Here is a 17873-nt window from a genome sequence, read left to right on the forward strand (position 1 = left end):
GGTCCACCAACCATCAGATATTTGTTGTAGCTCTGGGCTAGCACATCAGATTCAACTAGGTAATGGCTTGATTTTATTTTGTGTACTAGTTGAACGAGGTGTGCTTTATCAGGGTTGCAACAAATATGTTAAAAAGCTGGTGGTTTCTGTGTTTGGGAAACACTGATCTAGGCCTAGACATGTTACCTTGCCTGAAATGTCATTGCAAAGCCAAAATACTCAATGGTCCCAAATAGGTTTTAATAGGCACGCAACAAATACACAAATCAAACACTGATATTAAACACATGCATGACTTTCATTGCACAATTTAAGGGATCAACATTTGAAAACCATTTTCTTGGAATGAATACTAAATTTAAGGACAAGTGGAGACTTGAGTACACACCAGTTCTTCATTCATATTACAGGGCTGAAATGCTTTCCAGTGATTTCTACTTCAATGAATGCCTTTCAATATAACATAAAAACATAGACTGCCTTACTCAGAAAAAATGGTTGTAAGTAACAATGAAATCTCAAATAAATAATCAGATCAGAGGTTTAGATTGAGTGATATGTTTGAGGAGTTATAAACCTACAGTAATTAAATAACTTTTTTTTTTTTTAACTAGTAAATTGACAGGTGATTATTACAATTATAAAGCAGAAAAACAAATAAGTAGGCAGTATAAGGCAATTCAATTACATTCCCTTTTTTGCTTGTAACAAGTAATATTTTCAGATAACTAAATTGTGCTTATTGGTCATCAAACTGGGTTATTTCGTTTAATTTCTAAATTAATGTCCTTGTATACGAACCTGAGAATATCTGACCTGAGAGGCTAGTTTGCACACTGATGCAAATTTCTGTAGCACAACAAATACAAAATGTATCTTCCTCGTAAGGATATAACTGCCTAAACTATATATACAAAATGATTGCCCTTACGTATACCAAAAGTTTGAATGTTAAAAAAATAAGTACAACCTGCTCTATGGAATGATGACGATGAGTTATGAACAAAAATAGAGAAGTAACTGTACAGTGAATAACAATGAACGAAGTGCACCATGGTTCAAAACAAACAGTTTCACTTAAATTTTTCAAACATCTTTTAACCAAACCTCATTGTAATATCTCTAAAATGACATAATTCAGAAACAAATTCCAAATATGTGCATAAAACTTGACGTTTTCTTGAAATCAAGCATTAACATCAGCTATGCCCGTATATATGTTTTTTATTGTGGCACATGCATTCAACTCTGGCTGAGGTACTATCTATTGAATTTAAATTCAGTTTCTCCTGGGTCATACAGTGCCTTGCGAAAGTATTCGGCCCCCTTGAACTTTGCGACCTTTTGCCACATTTCAGGCTTCAAACATAAAGATATAAAACTGTATTTTTTTGTGAAGAATCAACAACAAGTGGGACACAATCATGAAGTGGAACGACATTTATTGGATATTTAAAACGTTTTTAACAAATCAAAAACTGAAAAACTGGGCGTGCAAAATTATTCAGCCCCCTTAAGTTAATACTTTGTAGCGCCACCTTTTGCTGCGATTACAGCTGTAAGTCGCTTGGGGTATGTCTCTATCAGTTTTGCACATCGAGAGACTGAATTTTTTTCCCCATTCCTCCTTGCAAAACAGCTCGAGCTCAGTGAGGTTGGATGGAGAGCATTTGTGAACAGCAGTTTTCAGTTCTTTCCACAGATTCTCGATTGGATTCAGGTCTGGACTTTGACTTGGCCATTCTAACACCTGGATATGTTCATTTTTGAACCATTGCATTGTAGATTTTGCTTTATGTTTTGGATCATTGTCTTGTTGGAAGACAAATCTCCGTCCCAGTCTCAGGTCTTTTGCAGACTCCATCAGGTTTTCTTCCAGAATGGTCCCGTATTTGGCTCCATCCATCTTCCCATCAATTTTAACCATCTTCCCTGTCCCTGCTGAAGAAAAGCAGGCCCAAACCATGATGCTGCCACCACCATGTTTGACAGTGGGGATGGTGTGTTCAGCTGTGTTGCATTTACGCCAAACATAACGTTTTGCATTGTTGCCAAAAAGTTCAATTTTGGTTTCATCTGACCAGAGCACCTTCTTCCACATGTTTGGTGTGTCTCCCAGGTGGCTTGTGGCAAACTTTAAACGACACTTTTTATGGATATCTTTAAGAAATGGCTTTCTTGCCACTCTTCCATAAAGGCCAGATTTGTGCAATATACGACTGATTGTTGTCCTATGGACAGTCTCCCACCTCAGCTGTAGATCTCTGCAGTTCATCTAGAGTGATCATGGGCCTCTTGGCTGCATCTCTGATCAGTCTTCTCCTTGTATGAGCTGAAAGTTTAGAGGGGCGGCCAGGTCTTGGTAGATTTGCAGTGGTCTGATACTCCTTCCATTTCAATATTATCGCTTGCACAGTGCTCCTTGGGATGTTTAAAGCTTAGGAAATCCGGCTTTAAACTTCTTCACAACAGTATCTCGGACCTGCCTGGTGTGTTCCTTGTTCTTCATGATGCTCTCTGCGATTTAACGGACCTCTGAGCCTATCACAGTGCAGGTGCATTTATACGGAGACTTGATTACACACAGGTGGATTGTATTTATCATCATTAGTCATTTAGGTCAACATTGGATCATTCAGAGATCCTCACTGAACTTCTGGAGAGAGTTTGCTGCACTGAAAGTAAAGGGGCTGAATCATTTTGCACGCCCAATTTTTCAGTTTTTGATTGAAAGTTTGAAATATCCAATAAATGTCGTTCCACTTCATGATTGTGTCCCACTTGTTGTTGATTCTTCACAAAAAAATACAGTTTTATATCTTTATGTTTGAAGCCTGAAATGTGGCAAAAGGTCGCAAAGTTCAAGGGGGCCGAATACTTTCGCAAGGCACTGTATACCCATGAAGTAAATTGAACTTCCCTTTGGCAGGATATTGTACTGTGCTGAAAAATGAATAGTATGGAGAACCTAAATACAAATTAAGGAATAAGTACCAAATTACATAAGTGGTAAAACACACAAAATGATACAGTGGATGGTATAAAAGTATTTTTCAATTACCAATGCAACAGTTGTTTCAAGAGTACCAACAGTGAAAGATACTACAATTGTACCACATGAGTGAAAAAAAAGAATACTTGAGGTCTCAAGTGCCCTAAACAAAAAAATTAAAATAACTTAAGACAAAAAAAACATGCATGATTGGCGGCATTAAGTGGTTTTCCTATAAAGAAAAAGACAAGAACAGCAATGAAGGAGTCCAAAGCAATGAACAGAAGTAATCTGTCCGTGTCATTGTCCAGTGTGAATGACCAAGAGTCCACTTAAGACGTTTGAGTATGGGCATGTCAAAGTGCCTCAGAGGTTCTGCTGGCGTCGCTTCTTGGCCTCGATGGCGTCCAGGATGGGCTGGCGCTTGGCCAGGTAGCGCTGGCGGATCTCCCTGATTTCCTGCTCCATCAGGGGGTCCAGGGAGGCCAGCCGTGACCTCAGCTCCTCCACGCTCCATGTTTTCATCTAAAAAGCATACATGTTCACGCAAAGTCATCAATTATACTAAGCTTGAACTTGAGCTGAAAGACATGTAAGAATCCCACCTTTAAACCATGCCGACACCACCAATATACAGTGGAGCAAAAAAGTATTTAGTCAGCCACCAATTGTGCAAGTTCTCCCACTTAAAAAGATGAGGCCTGTAATTTTCATCATAGGTACACTTCAACAATGACAAAAGACAAAATGAGAAGAAAAAAAATCCAGAAAATCACATTGTAGGATTTTTTAAAGAATTTATTTGCAAATTATGGTGGAAAATAAGTATTTCGTCAACTACAAACAAGCAAGATTTCTGGCTCTCACAGACTTGTAACTTCTTCTTTAAGAGGCTCCTCTGTCCTCCACTCGTTACCTGTATTAATGGCACCTGTTTGAACTTGTTATCAGTATAAAAGACACCTGTCCACAACCTCAAACAGTCACACTCCAAACTCCACTATGGCCAAGGCCAAAGAGCTGTCAAAGGACACCAGAAACAAAATTGTAAACCGGCACCAGGCTGGGAAGACTGAATCTGCAATAGGTAAGCAGCTTGGTTTGAAGAAATCAACTGTGGGAGCAATTATTAGGAAATGGAAGACATACAAGACCACTGATAATCTCCCTCGATCTGGGGCTCCACGCAAGATCTCACCTTGTGGGGTCAAAATGATCACAAGAACGGTGAGCAAAAATCCCAGAACCACACGGGGGGACCTAATGAATGACCTGCAGAGAGCTGGGACCAAAGTAACAAAGCCTACCATCAGTAACACACTACGCCGCCAGGGACTCAAATCCTGCAGTGCCAGACGTGTCCCCCTGCTTAAGCCAGTACATGTCCAGGCCCGTCTGAAGTTTGCTAGAGAGCATTTGGATGATCCAGAAGAAGATTGGGAGAATGTCAGATGGTCAGATGAAACCAAAATGGAACTCGTCGTGTTTGGAGGACAAAGAATGCTGAGTTGCATCCAAAGAACACCATACCTACTGTGAAGCATGGGGGTGGAAACATGATTTGGGGCTGTTTTTCTTAAAAGGTAAAGAAGGAGTGGCTTCGTAAGAAGCATTTCAAGGTCCTGTAGTGGGCCTAGCCAATCTCCAGATCTCAACCCCTTAGAAAATATTTGGAGGGAGTTGAAAGTTCGTGTTGCCCAGCAACAGCCCCAAAACATCACTGCTCTAGAGGAGATCTGCATGGAGGAATGGGCCAAAATACCAGCAACAGTGTGTGAAAACCTTGTGAAGACTTACAGAAAACATTTGACCTCTGTCATTGCCAACAAAGGGTATATAATAAAGTATTGAGATAAACTACTTATTTTCCACCATAATTTGCAAATAAAGTCATTAAATATCCTACAATGTGATATTCTGGATTTTTTTCCCTCATTTTGTCTGTCATAGTTGAAGTGTACCTATGATGAAAATTACAGGCCTCTCATCTTTTTAAGTGGGAGAACTTGCACAATTGGTGGCTGACTAAATACTTTTTTGCCCCACTGTAATTACAAAAAACCTGGTCTAAACATTGCATACTAAACCATAGTGTCCTCAGAAGTACTTAGTGCTTTCAGATTGCATAATGTTGAAGTTCATCCTAAGAACTCTTTACCAATGAATGTTAAGATCCTTACAAAATCCCAAAATACAGGCTCTCGATAATGATAGATAAGGCACATGAGCATTAACGCTTTCGCACATTGCACCGAATGTTGATCTATTGTTCTGCTGCTGACATTTTCAAACGATTCTACATGTAAAATCAGTGCGCACTCAGTTCGCAAATTACGGCCGGCACTCTATTCAGAGGTGCTAAGTATTCTCGGCCAGCAAACGCTATTGGTGTGTCTGAGCCTTTGTACTGGTTAGGCTATATGCCAGATTAGGATATCATGCCTGGTTTGGGTGGCAGGTAGATTAGCAGTTAAGAGCATTGGTCCAGTAACCAAAAGGTTGCTGGTTTGAATCCCCGAGCTGATTAGGGGTAAGTAGGAAATTACCCCAAATAACCAAAATACCAATGTAACCCTTTAAATATATGAATCTGGGACCGATGCCTATCGGTGAATCGTTACATCCCTAATAGCCACGTAGGCTAATGGATTAATCTATCAGTAAATGTAGGCTAATTTCCTACAACAGCCTACTTCGGTTGCAAAGTGAGGCCATGAGCTCAATATTAAGGTGAAAAATCTATGATATATAAAGTATTCAGACTTATTAATTTTTCCCACATTTTGTTATGCTACAGCCTTATTCTAAAATGGATTAAATACATGTTTTCCCTCATAAATACACACACACACACACACACACACACAAAGCAAAAACAGAGTTTTAGAAATGTTTGTAAATGTATTAAAAATATAAAAGAGAAATGTTTAATGGACATTTTGGAGTGCCAACAGAAGATCTTCAAAGGGTAAGACATTAATTATATCGTTATTTCGGATTTTTGTGTAGCACCTGCCTGGTTGAAATCTGATTTTCATGTGTTAGTATGCTGGGCGCTGTCCTCAGATAATCGCATGGTCTGCGTTCGCCGTAACGCCTTTTTGAAATCTGACACTGTGGCTGGATTAACAAGAAGTTCATCTTTAAACCGATGTATAACACTTCTATGTTTTATGAATTCTTATGAGTGTTTCTGGTTTTGAATTTGGCGCGCTGCAATTTCACTGGGTGTTGTCAAATCGCTCCCACGAAAGGGATTGGCACGCGAAGGGATCCATAAGAAGTTAAGGCCTCAGCAAGCTTCAGTTCGGCTGGCGCCTAGCCGAACTCGGCTAGCTGAACTGAATGAGTGTGCTCTCATACTCCCTTAAAAGACGTTCACTTGAAAAAAAGCTGCAATTGTAGTGTTTGTCCATTTTGAGATGGCGTACCCAGAAGATACCTCGTTAAAATAGTTAGAATTTATCTAAGCTCAAGAAATCTGTCATTAATTTTGCCAAATAGATCTTAGTCGCGCAAATTTACATTAAGAGGTTTGGTGCAATATCTTTCAATTAAAAAATGTGAATATGTGGCCGAACAGCTGAAAAAACCCTCACCGAAGTCCAAAACTACACAAAATGTCATAATATATGCACAAACTCTTACCGAACTGTTTCGGCTGGGAAGCAGGCAAAAACCTTTACACTTGTTTTGTCATGGGATGTTAATGCAATCCTTGGCCTATCCAGATAGATGGTCCATCCAAGATACTTTGGGCAACATGTTTTGTCATATTGAGATGGTAATGTAATTATTGGCCTGTCCAGACAGATCTATTTGAACAAAAGGACAGGTAGACTAATTTCCCCTCCAGGATAGTTTGGTTGACTTGGGGAAAGTGAGGGGTTTCTTTGGGGGATAGTGCTCCCTTTCATGTGTGCTCAGAGGCACCCTTTTCTAGTGTGGGGCCTGACTATATATCCACTAAATCAGGGATGGGCAAAAGTGTGACACCAATCAGGACCCCGAGGACTGCAGTTGCCCATCCCTGCACTACAATAATATTATCAACTGCATCCAACCTAAGTGCAATATAGCATACCAAGAAGTGTCCCATATTACATTTTTATATGCATGTCAACATCCTTTTGCTTTTCTTCTCTTTCCTCACAGACACGCCAAGATTAAACATTGTCTACCCAAAACAATCAAAACAGTGGATTGCACGGCCAATATATCAGCCCACCACTGATAGTGGTTCATTCAGGAATGACCTAATGGAGCACAGACAAACACTGGGAGCCCAAATCCTGTTGAAAAGGCCGTCCCAAAACCCATCAAGGAGGTCATTGCAGGCCATATAAGATTCAAGGACACTTGGGGGCTATTCTGACACCACCAATTCACCCAGTATTCATGGCCATGGTCCTCATTGCACGACAACCTAATACAAACACACTAACAATTTGTTAGCCTCTGGTCATTATCACTCTGCACCTTTAGTGTAGAAAAAAAAACATTCACTGTAGGCTACTACTGTACAGTCGTGGCCAATGACACAATGACACAAATATTAATTTCCACCAAGTTTGCCGCTTCAGTGTCTTTAGATATTTTTGTCAGATGTTACTATACTGAAGTATAATTACAAGCATTTTATAAGTGTCAAAGTCTTTTATTGACAATTACATGAAGTTGATGATGCAAAGAGTCAATATATGCAGTGTTGCCCCTTCTGCTTCAAGACCTCTGCAATCCGCCCTGGCATGCTGTCAATGAACGGAAGTTTACATAAACTAGTTTTAATGACTCCAACCTAAGTGTTTCAACCACTCCACACATTTCTTGTTAACAAACTATAGTTTTGGCAAGTCGGATAGGACATCTACGTTGTGCATGACACAAGTAATTTTCCCAACAATTGTTTACAGACTATTTAACTTATAATTCACTGTATCACAATTCCAGTGGGTCAGAAGTTTAAATACACTAAATTGACTGTGCCTTAAACCTGTTGAGTGTAGGGTTGCAGTATTTTGATGTTTGGATGAAAAACAGACCCAAATGAAACTGCCTATTTCTTAGGCCCAGAATCTAGAATATGCATATAATTGTCAGATTAGGATAGAAAACACTCCAAAGTTTCCAAAACTGCCACAATATTGTCTGTGAGTATAACAGAACTGACATTGCAGGCAAAAACCTGCGGAAAATTCACCACGGAAGTGCTTTTTTTCCTGAAAGCGCTCTGTTCCATAGCCTGCCTTCGCTCCATTTAGAGGGATATCAACCAGATTCCTTTCCCTATGGCTTCCACATCGTGTGAACAGTCTTTAAACATAGTTTCAGGCTTTTATTCAGAAAAATGAGCGAGTACGATCACATCACGTCAGTGGATGGTTGGGTGCCAACAGAGTTTTGCATGCGCAACAGCTTCGAGCAGACATTTTCTCTCTCTCTCCTATTGAAAAAGCTACGGTCCGGTTTAAATATGATCAATTATTTATTGTAAAAACAACCTGAGGATTGATTATAAAAACATCTGACATGTTTCTACGAACTTTACGGATACTATTTGGAATTTTTGTCTGCCCGTCATGACCTGCACGAGCCTGTGGATTTCTGAACAAAAACACGGCAACCAAATGGAGGTTTTTGGATATAAAAATAATCTTATCGAACAAAAGGAACATTTATTGTGTAACTGGGAGTCTCGTGAGTGCAAACATCCGAAGATCATCAAAGGTAAGCGATTCATTTCATTGCTTTCCTGACTTTCGTGACCAATCTACTTTGCTGCTAGCAGTTTGTAATGTTTTGTCTGCTGAGAGAGATGTCCTAACAAACACTTGGAAAGCTTTTGCTGTAAAGCTTTTTTTAAATTGACACACCAGGTGGATTAACAACAAGCAAAGCTGTGTTTTGCTATATTGCACTTGTGATTTCATGAAAATTAAATATTTTTAGTAATTTAATTTGAATTTGGCGCTCTGAAATTCAGTGGATGTTGACGAAAATGATTTCGCTAAAGGGATGGGTGCGCCAAGAAATTAAACAGCTTGAAAAATTCCAGAAAATGATGTCATGGCTTTAGAAGCTTCTGAAAGGCTAATTGACATAATTTGAGTTAATTCGAGGTGTACCTCTGGATGCATTTCAAGGCCTACCTTCAAACTCCGTGCCTCTTTACTTTACTTTTTACTTTTTCTTTACTACCTCTTTACAAAAGAAATCAGCCAAGACCTCAGAAAAAAGTATGGCTCAATCCCTGAACAACAGCAAAGGACCTTGTGCAGATTCTGGAGGAAACAGGTACAAAAGTATCTATATCCACAGTAAAACGAGTACTATATCGACATAACCTGAAAGGCCGCTCAGCAAGGAAGAAGCCACTGCTCCAAAACTGCCATAAAAAAAGTCAGACTACGGTTTGCAACTGCACATGAGGATCGTACTTTGGAGAAATGTCCTCTGGTCTGATGAAACAAAAATAGAACTGTTGGCCATAATGACCATTGATATGTTTCGAGGGAAAAGGGGGATACTGGCAAGCCGAAGAACATCATCCCAACCATGAAGCACGGGGGTGGCAGCATCATGTTGTGGAGGTGCTTTGCTGCAGAAGGGACTGGTGCACTTCACAAAATAGATGGCTCATGAGGAGTAAAATGATGTAGATATATTGAAGCAACATCTCAAGACATCAGTCAGGAAGTTAAAGCTTGGTTGCAAATGGGTCTTCCAAATGGACAATGACCCCAAGCATACTTCCAAAGTTGTGGCAAAATGGCTTAAGGACAGCAAAGTCAAGGTTTTGGAGTCGCCATCACAAAGCCCAGACCTCAATCCTATAGAACATTTGTGGGCAGAACTGAAAAAGCGTGTGAAAGCAAGGAGACCTACAAACCTGACTCAGTTACACCAGCTCTGTCAAGAGGAATGGCCCAGAATTCACCCAATTTATTGTGGGAAATATGTGGAAGGCTACCCAAAACATTTGACCCAAGTTAAACAATTTAAAGGCAATGCTACCAAATACTAATTGAGTGTATGTAAACTTCTGACCCACTGGGAATGTGATGAAAGAAATAAAAGCTGAAATAAATCAATCACTCTCTACCATGATTCTGACATTTCACATTCTTAAAATAAGTGGTGATCCTAACTGACCCAAGACAGGTACTTTTTACTAGGATTAAATATCACACAAGTACCTGTCAAAACCTACTCATTCTGGGGATTTTCTTTATTTTTACTATTTTCTACATTGTAAAATAATAGTGAAGACATCACAACTATGAAATAAAACATTTGGAATCATGCAGTAACCAAAAAAAGTGTTGAACAAATGAAAATATATTTTAGATTTGAGATTCTTCAAATAGCCTCCCTTTGCCTTGATGACAGCTTTGCACATTCTTGGCATTCTCTCAACCAGCTTCACCTGGAATGCAGTTAAATGTTATCCCTCAGCTGTTCTAGCACACATTCATCCATTGGTGCAACTTAAGCTAACAGCATTGCCACTCTCTGTACCTGTTCTGCTTCCTAGTGAGTTAACCACCATAATTTCATTAAGCAGACTGCCCACAGACTAAGTCTGTAGCGACATCATGGCCAGTGTTTCCCAACCATCTCCTCGAGGACCACCAGCCGTCAGATATTTGTTGTAGCCCTGATCTTCCACATCAAATTCAACTAGTTAATGGCTTGATGTCTTTGGTGGACTAGTTGAATGAAGTATATCAGGGCTGCAACAAACATTTTAAAAGGCCGGTGGTCTTGGAAGAGAAGGTTGATATAGGCCTACACATGTTACCTTGCCTGAATTGTTATTGCAAAAGCCCTCTCTTGAACCACATGGTCCCTTAAAAGTAGTCTAGATATTCTGTCTCCCTCATGCAATGTGGAAAACACCAAAGTCCACTGTGACGTCTTAACCGTCAGACATTAACGTATTGAAGCCACGCAAACAAAATCAAGGCAATACAGGCAAAAATAGTTTGTATGACAGGTCTATATTTAGATCCAGTGCAAATTAGGCTAGCTTCATCTAGCCTATAGTAAAGACCCCAGTCATCATGAAACTTCAAAGAACGACCAAGCTGGACTGATCAAACCAAAATGCTGCATATCGCATCCTCATCTCCAAGTCTAATTTGCAGCTACTGACCCAATTCTGTTGAGTTTTGAAACAAATGTGATGTTTGAATTGTCCAATTGAAGATATTGCCGCTGCCTCGTGCTGCCAGTGTAAGTGACTTCTGGAGTCACTAGACAGTTGTCTGTCAGTCTGTTTTAACATAACAAAACGAGAACAAGAAATACATCTAGCCTGACACGGCAAGAGAGCAAAACTGCTGACTCAAGGATGCCACAACAGGTCTCATCTTTTCACTGCTGAGATGTTCCATACCCATCATCTGTGTGGCCAGCGCACTTAAACTAAACAGAATGTGTAGGCAAGGGATGGAGTTGTAAAAAATAAGATTTACCCTGCACTACATCCTTGGTGTAGGCTTAATCCAACTGTTGATGCTAAACACTGTACCTTATATTTTTGTTTTAAGTCATGGGATTCAATAAGTGAACTCATTGGGCAGTTTCCCAGAATGATTAAGCCTAGTACTGGAATAAAAAGCATTTAAGGAAATTCTCAGCTGAGCATGTTTTCAGTCCAGGAATAGGCTTAATCTGTGTCTGAGAAACCAGCCAATAGGGTTTATTTTAATTATAGCTCATCAGGGGATTTAGTTAATTGGAAGGAATGTCAACACTTAGTTGACCGTTAAGCACGCCATGACTTGCATGACTCCATCACGTTGTAGTTAATTTTGAGGTGCTGAGCCGCGTAGGTTAAAACAGTGACAGTTCTATAGGAAGTAGAAGAATGGCTTACTAGAGGCATCGGCATCATGTCACTTAACTTACCACCTCTAGGTCCCCCTCCGCAGGCAGTTTGCGGTTGTCAGCGTTGTGTCCTGGGTCTTCTCCACTGTCGTCGTGACAGTTGGCCTCCTTCTCTTTCTGCTCAAAGTACTCCAGGAAGGACGGCTTGGCGGGCTGCATGGTCTCATCTCTCCCTAGACATGCACCGAAACAATAAGGGCGTTGAAGAAGACCGTTCACGTTCATATTTCATACAGTTTCACAAGGGAGAATTCTATAGATATAAAGGGCTGTTTAATATTTGCATTGAAATGGTTTGAATCCAGCTTAAAGAAGAAAAATACCTTTAACTAAATGCTATGCCTAGTGTTAAGAAATGGTCTTTATCTATATGGCCATATGATGCCTGTACCCCGCTTCCACTGGCGTATCATTAATTCAGCCATTTCCCTGGTCGCTTACAATAGCAGATTTGGTCCATTTGTACAGGAAGAAGAGACGAGCTCCCCACCGTAGCGAAACGTTTTGCAACAAAAAGCTAAAACAAAGTATTTCTTATTGGACAGGTTTAAGCTGGCCAAAACAGGAAGGGACTGTTTTCTTCACGCTGCGTTTTCTGCCTTTTCTTGCCTACTGAACATAACCCAGCACACTACATCCAGTTTGAATAAACTACCATTGGTAGGGTATGGAATATTGTATGACCAAACTGTGTCCCTGTGGCTTGTTTGACAGGGTTGTACTGTATGCTACATTACAATTACATCCACCCTAAAGTGTTTGCTATACTCTCCATGAAGGATCCCTCTCAAACCTCAGTAAAAGCTTTACGTACTCGTGTTCAGTAGGCACAAAACAGAATAACATTTGGTTAAAAAAATGGAGCGGAATTAGGCTACCTGGCCTAGAGCAATAAAAAAAATGCTCATACCCTAATCATGAATACCACCCTGATGCAGCTTACTCTGGTGCTCCCTTTCCTTACAGTAACATGAAAGATGTGCCTTCCCCAACTGACACTTAAGCACATTTGAACTTTACGGAAATAACATGAAGGACACACCCGACTGTGAACCATTAAGACAATATGTGTAAATTTGACCCGAAATCAAAATCAAAGTCAGATGATTCCACAAAGCACTCTAGGCCAACCAAGTTGAGAGACCACCCCAGAATTGACTTAACTCAGAAGTGCTACCGGTTAAAAGTTTTAGAACACCTACTCATTCAAGGGTATTTTTAAAAATTTTAAATACTATTTTCTACATTGTAAAATAATAGTGAAGACATCAAAACTATGATATTAAACATTTGGAATCATGCAGTAATCAAAAAAAAGAATCAAAATATACTTTATATTTGAGATTCTTCAAATAGCCACCCTTTGTCTTGATGACAGCTTTGCACATTCTTGGCATTCTCTCAACCAGCTTCATGAGGTAGTCACCTGGAATGCATTTCAATTAACAGGTGTGCCTTGTTAAAAGTCAACTTGTGGAATCTCTTTCCTTCTTAATGCATTTGAGCCAATCAGTTGTGTTGTGACAAGGTAAGGGTGGTATACAGAAGATAGTCAGTCCTATTTGGTAAAAGACCAAGTCCATATTATGGCAAGAACAGCTCAAATAAGCAAAGAGAAATGACAGTCCATCATTACCTGAAGACATAAAGGTCAGTTAAAATGGAAAATTTCAAGAACTTCGAAAATGCAGTCGCAAAAAACATCAAGAGCTACAGTGCCTTGCGAAAGTATTCGGCCCCCTTGAACTTTGCGACCATTTGCCACATTTCAGGCTTCAAACATAAAGATATAAAACTGTATTTTTTTGTGAAGAATCAACAACAAGTGGGACACAATCATGAAGTGGAACGACATTTATTGGATATTTCAAACTTTTTTAACAAATCAAAAACTGAAAAATTGGGCGTGCAAAATTATTCAGCAAACTCTCTCCAGAAGTTCAGTGAGGATCTCTGAATGATCCAATGTTGACCTAAATGACTAATGATGATAAATACAATCCACCTGTGTGTAATCAAGTCTCCGTATAAATGCACCTGCACTGTGATAGTCTCAGAGGTCCGTTAAAAGCGCAGAGAGCATCATGAAGAACAAGGAACACACCAGGCAGGTCCGAGATACTGTTGTGAAGAAGTTTAAAGCCGGATTTGGATACAAAAAGATTTCCCAAGCTTTAAACATCCCAAGGAGCACTGTGCAAGTGATAATATTGAAATGGAAGGAGTATCAGACCACTGCAAATCTACCAAGACCTGGCCATCCCTCTAAACTTTCAGCTCATACAAGGAGAAGACTGATCAGAGATGCAGCCAAGAGGCCCATGATCACTCTGGATGAACTGCAGAGATCTACAGCTGAGGTGGGAGACTCTGTCCATAGGACAACAATCAGTCGTATATTGCACAAATCTGGCCTTTATGGAAGAGTGGCAAGAAGAAAGCCATTTCTTAAAGATATCCATAAAAAGTATTGTTTAAAGTCTGCCACAAGCCACCTGGGAGACACACCAAACATGTGGAAGAAGGTGCTCTGGTCAGATGAAACCAAAATTAAACTTTTTGGCAACAATGCAAAACGTTATGTTTGGCGTAAAAGCAACACAGCTGAACACACCATCCCCACTGTCAAACATGGTGGTGGCAGGAACATGGTTTGGGCCTGCTTTTCTTCAGCAGGGACAGGGAAGATGGTTAAAATTGATGGGAAGATGGATGGAGCCAAATACAGGACCATTCTGGAAGAAAACCTGATGGAGTCTGCAAAAGACCTGAGACTGGGACGGAGATTTGTCTTCCAACAAGACAATGATCCAAAACATAAAGCAAAATCTACAATGGAATGGTTAAAAAATAAACATATCCAGGTGTTAGAATGGCCAAGTCAAAGTCCAGACCTGAATCCAATCGAGAATCTGTGGAAAGAACTGAAAACTGCTGTTCACAAATGCTCTCCATCCAACCTCACTGAGCTCGAGCTGTTTTGCAAGGAGGAATGGGAAAACATTTCAGTCTCTCGATGTGCAAAACTGATAGAGGCATACCCCAAGCGACTTACAGCTGTAATCGCAGCAAAAGGTGGCGCTACAAAGTATTAACTTAAGGGGGCTGAATAATTTTGCACGCCCAATTTTTCAGTTTTTGATTTGTTAAAAAAGTTTGAAATATCCAATAAATGTTGTTCCACTTCATGATTGTGTCCCACTTGTTGTTGATTCTTCACAAAAAAATACAGTTTTACATCTTTATGTTTGAAGCCTGAAATGTGGCAAAAGGTCGCAAAGTTCAAGGGGGCCGAATACTTTCGCAAGGCACTGTATATTGAAACTGGCTCTCATGAGGACCGCCACAGGAATGGAAGACCCCGAGTTACCTCTGCTGCAGAGGATAGGTTCATTAACTTCTTTGGGATAGGTGGCAGCATTTTCACTTTTGGATGAATAGCGTGCCCACTAGATGTCAACCGTCTTTAGAACGTTGTTTCAGGATTCTACTGTGATGTGGGATTGGATGGGAGCTCTTTGAGTCAGTGGTTTGCCTACAGCCTCGTTCTCAGTCACGTGCTTTCACTTGAGAGGTAGCTGTCGTTCCATTGCTTTTCTACAGACAATGGAATTCTCTGGTTGAAACATTATTGAACTTTCATGATAAAAACAACCTAAAGATTTATTCTATACTTAGTTTGACAAGTTTCTTCGACCTATAATATAACTTTTTGAACGTTTCGTCCGAATGGACCAGATCGCGCATTTGGATTTGTTTACCAAACGCCTTAACAAAAGAAGCTATTTTACATAAATGTACATAAATGGACATTATCGAACAAAACAAGCATTTATTGTGGAACTGCGATTCCTGGGAGTGCATTCTGATGAAGATCCTCAAAGGTAAGTGAATATTTATAATGCTATTTATGAATAATGTTGACTACCCAACATGGCGGATATTTCTCTGGCTGGTTTGGGTTCTGAGCTCCGTTCTCAGATTCAATTTTTTTTTTTTAAATCTCACACAGCGATTGCATTAAGGAGAAGTATATCTAAATGTCCATGCATAACACTTGAATTTTCATCAACATTTATAATGAGTATTTCTGTGAATTCATGTGGCTCTCTGCAATATCACTGCATGTTTTGGAACTACTGAACGCTACACGCAAATGTAAAATAAGATCTTTGGATATAAATATGAACTTTACCGAACAAAACATACATGTATTGTGTAACATGAAGTCCTATGAGTGTCATCTGATGAAGATCATCAAAAGGTTAGTGATTGATTTATTTGATCTCTATTTGTGCTTTTTGTGACTCCTCTCTTTGGCTGGAAAAATGTCTGGGTTTTTCTGTGAGTTGCAATTGTTTGTGGAGCTTTCGCTGTAAAATATTTTTGAAATCAGACACTGTGGCAGGATTAACGAGAATTTTATCTTTAACCTGTTGAGTGTAGGGGACAGTATTTTGATGTTTGGATGAAAAATGTACCCAAATGACACTGCCCATTTCTCAGGCCCAGAATCTAAAATATGCATTTAATTGTCAGATTAGGATAGAAAACACTCCAAAGTTTCCAAAACTGTCAAAATATTGTCTGAGCATAACAGAATTGATATTGCAGGCGAAAACCTGAGGAAAATCCAACCCGGAAGCGCTTTTTTCCCTGAAAGCTCTCTGTTCCATAGCCTGCCTTCGCTCCATTTAAAAAGAGATATCAACCAGATTCCTTTCCTATGGCTTCCACATGGTGTGAACAGTCTTTAGACATAGTTTCAGGCTTTTATTTTGAAAAATGAGCGAGAAAGATCACATCGCGTCATTGGATGGCTGGGTGCCAGCAGAGTGTTGCATGTGCAACAGCTTGGAGCAGACATTTTCTCTCTCTCTCCTATTGAAGAAGCTACAGTCACTACATAATATTATCGATTATATATTGTACAAACAACCTGATTGATTATAAAAAACATTTGACATGTTTCTACTAACTTTACGGATACTATTTGGAATTTTCGTCTGCCCAGTCTTGACCGCTCGAGCCTGTGGATTTCTGAAAATAACGCGCCAACCAAATGGAGGTATTTTGGATTTAAAAAAATAATCTTTATGGAACAACAGGAACATTTATTGTGTAACTGGGAGTCTCGTGAGTGTAAACATCCTAAGATAAGCAATAAACTGAATTGCTCACCTTTGATTTTCTGACTTTCGTGACCAATCTACTTGGCTGCTAGCTGTTTGTAATATTTTGTCTACTGAGAGAGATGTCCTTACATAAACGCTTGGTATGCTTTCGCCGAAAAGCTTTTTTGAAATCTGACACCAAATAAATGCTTCAGAGTTTAAGTAAGAGACACATCTCAACATCAACTGTTCAGAGGAGACTGTGAAATCAGGCCTTCATGGTCAAATTGCAGGAAAGAAACCACTACTAAAAGGTCACCAATAAGAAGAGACCTGCTTGGGCCAAGAAACATGAGCAATGGACATTAGACCAGTGGACATTTGTCCTTTGGTCTGGAGTCCAAAGTGAAGATTTTTGGTTTTAACCGTCTTTGTGAGACGCGGTGTGGGTGAACGGATGTTCTCTGCATGTGTATTTCCCACTGTAAAGCATGGAAGAGGTGGTGTTATGGCGTGGGAGTGCTTTGCTGGTGACACTGTCAGTGATTTATTTAGAATTCAAGGCACACTTAAACAGCCTGGCTACCACAGCATTCTGAAGCGACACGCCATAACATCTGATTTGGGCTTATTGGGACTATCATTTGTTTTTCAACAGGACAATGACCCAACACACCTCCAGGCTGTGTAAGGGCTATTTTACCAAGAAGGAGAATGATGGAGTGTTGCATCAGATGACCTGGCCTCCACAATCTCCCAACCTCAACCAAATTGAGATGGCTTGCAATGAGTTGGACTGCAGAGTGAAAGAAAAGCAGCCAACAAGTGATCAGAATATGTGGGAAGTCCTTCAAGACTGTTGGAAAAGCATTACA

General features: G+C 39.9%; 1 protein-coding gene across 2 annotated transcripts in view; it reads right to left on the bottom strand.

The window, feature by feature from the left end:
- Window positions 1–222: 222 nt before the first annotated feature.
- The window catches only part of LOC110527676 (serine/threonine-protein kinase 4), a 71930-nt gene continuing 54279 nt past the window's right edge, over window positions 223–17873 (bottom strand). For both annotated transcript variants that reach the window (XM_021609112.3, XM_021609113.3), the window contains 2 exons: window positions 11906–12057; window positions 223–3517 (listed from right to left, as the gene is read on the bottom strand). In XM_021609112.3, the coding sequence (XP_021464787.1) occupies window positions 3359–3517; window positions 11906–12057 (311 nt within the window). In that variant the 3' untranslated portion in view covers window positions 223–3358. The remainder of the gene's footprint in view (window positions 3518–11905; window positions 12058–17873) is intronic.

Source organism: Oncorhynchus mykiss, chromosome 7 (assembly GCF_057628025.1).
Source record: "Oncorhynchus mykiss isolate SJ-2025 chromosome 7, ASM5762802v1, whole genome shotgun sequence".
In the NCBI taxonomy this organism is placed as follows: Eukaryota; Metazoa; Chordata; class Actinopteri; order Salmoniformes; family Salmonidae; genus Oncorhynchus; species Oncorhynchus mykiss.